The sequence below is a fragment of the Plasmodium coatneyi genome, chromosome 14, assembly GCF_001680005.1.
Source record: "Plasmodium coatneyi strain Hackeri chromosome 14, complete sequence".
NCBI lineage: Eukaryota > Apicomplexa > Aconoidasida > Haemosporida > Plasmodiidae > Plasmodium > Plasmodium coatneyi.
Genome location: NC_033569.1, coordinates 1,981,230 through 1,985,132, shown reverse-complemented (window position 1 = coordinate 1,985,132; position 3,903 = coordinate 1,981,230). Strand labels below are relative to the sequence as shown.

The following is a 3,903-nucleotide window of genomic DNA, read 5'->3' as shown; positions in this document are numbered from 1 at the left end:
CAACTCCAACATATTTTAGGGACGGACCCCCTTTTTTTTTTTTTTTTTATAAAAAAAAAAAAAAAAAAAAAAAAACATACATGCATGCATGCATATATACATATACTCTTGCATATATATATGCACATGTAGATATGCGCGCCCCCACCCGCATCGTTAGTCCTGCATGCAGATTTATTGGTAGGAAACTACTCTGCCCGTAAGCCCTCCCGCACTCTTTTACCAAGTGACCCATGTATGCATGGATATATGTACGTCTGCAAAGGAAGGAAACTTGCCCCTTGGTCCATTTAACCGTTATTCCGCAGCACGTTTTTTCCGTGTGCTGACCTTCTTCATAAGGCGCATCCCAGTTGGTTCTTTCTCAAACCACTTGTTCGTGTACAACGTCCTGTGTGTAGGGGGTCGCTGATTTGTGTTCTTACCCGTTAGATGACCCCCATTAGCATGAGCGTATGTGCCTCCTCTGTTTAATTTCCACGCAATGGGGGATTCCCCCTTTCGCCGTGCACACATGTGTCATTCTTCATCGTGGTGCCCATGCCAATCGGCACCGTGTTAGTCTCTACGCTGGAGTACAATTTGGTTGCGTCCAAATTTTGTGTCATGTCGTTTACCGCACGTTCATCTTCCGAACTTTCGAATTCTTCGCATATTTCAAAAATGTCCCTGATTAAGCAGGTACATATAAAAATGCATTATCCCATGTGGAGGGTTCCGCTTCTGATGAGAACATTTAAAATTACCTGCACAGTTTGCACGATTTGCGCGCGCATTTTGTGTGTACTCTCATTTGCTGCATTTCCGCGTAAGTGGGCATACCCCCTGTCGGCGTTTTTCCAAAACTTATAGGAACTTTCAGCATCAGACAAGGTGGAATTGGAAAAAACTTCATCTTCTTCACACATGGAAGAATCCTCCTTCCTTAAATGCATGGTTTGAGCCCCTTCGGTTTATGTACACCAAAAAATTTCAGGCTTAGCAGTCCCCTGGGTGAAATGTTTCTCCTACCGATTTTGTGAGCTACACTCAGCTTCTGTTTTTACCAATTGGTGTTTCCGCACACGTGAAAATAGGCTAAGCGCAGGAATTGGAGCAGCTTGGTGAATTCTTTTTTTTTTTTTCCTCGTAGTTTTTACAAATGTGACAAGCACACCGCATTCGTTCACTTCCACACTTTGCATTTTTTTTTTTTATATTAAAAGCTTATGTCAATGATTTTATTCGCGTAGTGAACCTACTTGCACATCTGGAGCGCCGCGGTAAAAGGGAAGTCCCCCTCCGGTGCGGGCGCGCGTCTCCCCATTTTGAATGCACCGTAGGGATAAATCACCCGCTTGTAAATTAATTAAATTAAAATGACAAATATGAGAGATAGTCAAACTAAGTTTTTTCATAGGGGTGAAAACATGTGGGGACGCAGAAAAGTCTTAAAAATGGGAAAAATATGAAAAAGACGGAAAAGCAAATAAACGTGAATAAAATGCGAATGAAAGATCAATGGAACGGAACAGCTTCACACAAAGCAGATACCAAATGGAACAAACCCGGGATTATAAATCCAACAAGCGCGACCCAAAACGATGACTTAAAAATAGCGCCGCGTAAAGGTGCAAGGAGGGAGCTACGTTCAAACGCAACAGTGAAAAGGAGGCCGGTGTAGTAGTGATATCATTCGAACAAGCGCACGAATTGTATCAGGGGATGTTCGCGGCTTGTCATTGCCCCTCCGCTTTTGCTGACTCATTTGCCTTAACATCCCCCTCGGCAACTGGCTCCTTGGGTAAGGGCTCGGCGCTTACTGCGGGTCCCTTCTTAGCATCCTCCTCCTTCTTCTCATCTACAGAAAGCTTTTGCTTCAGGAGAGCCACTTCCCTATCCACGTTCTCTATGTTTTCCTTAAGCATTTGTATACTTCGCGTGAGAGCCTCAAATAATATCTTGAAATCCTTTATATCTAAGCTAAAGGTGTGAATAATCTTCTGCATTTCCGACACATTATTTGCCGTTTCTTCGGACTCCTTTTTCACTTCCAGGACATAGTTGGAAAATCTTTTTATCTCATTTCTCATGGTCACAATGGATACATTAGTACATAGAGGTGCGAACCTACACACATTTGAGGTGGGATCGTTGTTAGCATTCTTCCCTCCGAACAGGAAGAAAGCCCTTGTCTCTGAATGCAAATTTAATGTACCATAATCGTAACAATTATGAATCTGCTTGGATGCTATCTGGCAGTTAAACCAACAATTGGAAGGTATATCATATACATACAAATCAGGGATGGAATAATTTGAAAACCACCCAGAACATAACCCACCACTGATCCACATATTCTTATCAATAATAACAGCTCCATGTTTCCACCTAGGACAAGGGGTTTCCCCAGAGGAATTCTTCACCATTGTCCAATTCTCATGGTTGAAATTATATACCCATAACTCATCTGTTGGTGTCCCTTTATTTGTCGTGTCTCCTCCGAACACATAGAGAAAAGTATAATTGACATTTTCTTTTGTAACTCTGTCTAGCCAAACCATGGAAGAAAAGACTCTTCCCGATGGACAGATCCCTTTATGTTTTATTTCTGACCATTCTCCATTAATAAATTTATGACCCGTATTTAATAATTCGTTATTTCTGTTCAATCCTCCCCAAATAACGGTCGTATAAGTTCTAGAGCAAAAGGTGTAAGAATGCCCATATCTTGTTCCTGGAATGGATTCTAATTTGTAGGTATACTTGGACCATGTGTCTTCCATAAAATCATACATGTAGCAATCCTTTGCCAGTACGTTTGGCCCACATAATCCTCCAAATAGCAACAAACATGGGTTGTTATTAATATTGTATGTTAATGTCATGGACGAATAGGCTCTTTTCCCTGGATTTACAATCGACTTCTTCGATGTAAATGTGTTGAGGCCATAAGTAAATGTGAGAAACTCGTCCAAATATTCATTTTTCGAATTGATTCCCCCGTATATGAAAAACTCATTCTCGTATTCTACTATAGAGTGGCCATACTTTTTTGTAAACACTTTATTATCATGATAAATATGCGACAGAAAAAATTTTGGTGGGGACATGACACAATCCGTTACTCTTGAGTTGGGGCTGGGAGTCGGACTGGGTTTCCCTTCTTCATTCAGCTTAGGGGTACTATATAAATTTTTAAACGATTTGAATTCGTTTCCAACTAGCATATGATCATCTTGGGACCCCTTTTTCGTCACGGAATTTTTTGTTGATGCGAATGTTCCTGTCTTTTGAATAGATAATTTTCCATTCACTTCCAAAGCACTGTCAACGCTTCGCATGCTGCTGTTTTTGCTGAGCATCTCCGATTTGTCTGTCGTGTAGTTTTGTGAGAGAGTGGAGTTTTTGGACTTTTTCTTTTGGAAGAATTTCTTCTGCTTCTCATTTTCGGAGAACTCCTCCGTTTCGGAAAAGTCTGATATATCCGACATTTTACTGGTGGGGAGGCAGGGAGATATAATTGTAATTCGTGGTGCTATTTCGTTGCTACTGGTATGACGGTTGATCCAAAACGCTGCAGAAATTGTTTTCGAAAAAATCGTACTATTGTCCCTTTTATTCTTTCTTTTGATGGTGAACGGAAGAGAGCCTTGTGTCGTTGGAGAAATTCACCCATTAAGAGGCTCCTAACACGAGATTTAGGTGCAGCTTGTGAGAAATAAGCAAATTCGGCCTGTTTGGTGTTGCCTTTCCTTCTGCATTTGATCGTTCATATATACTTATTCAGGCATGTTTACGCATTTATGGCGTTTTCCCCAACTTGGGTATTTAATGACAGTGTCGAATTTGTGGGAGAAATATTGGGAGATCAAAAAGACGTAACATCTTTTTAAAACAACTTCCCTATTGTGATACCCTTTA

At 40.9% G+C, this 3,903-nt stretch overlaps 2 protein-coding genes across 2 annotated transcripts; both read right to left on the bottom strand.

Annotated features, from left to right (window-relative positions):
- Positions 1 to 470: 470 nt before the first annotated feature.
- On the bottom strand, positions 471 to 935 carry PCOAH_00055610 (Uncharacterized protein; the record flags this gene model as incomplete). Its single annotated transcript, XM_020062340.1, has 2 exons — positions 471 to 669; positions 823 to 935. 2 exons carry the CDS (start codon positions 933 to 935, stop codon positions 471 to 473), a joined length of 312 nt encoding a protein of 103 aa, XP_019917490.1.
- Positions 936 to 1,718: 783 nt separating this feature from the next.
- On the bottom strand, positions 1,719 to 3,473 carry PCOAH_00055600 (Uncharacterized protein; the record flags this gene model as incomplete). Its single annotated transcript, XM_020062339.1, has 1 exon — positions 1,719 to 3,473. The coding sequence occupies one exon, from the start codon at positions 3,471 to 3,473 to the stop codon at positions 1,719 to 1,721; it is 1,755 nt and encodes a 584-aa protein (XP_019917797.1).
- Positions 3,474 to 3,903: the final 430 nt, after the last annotated feature.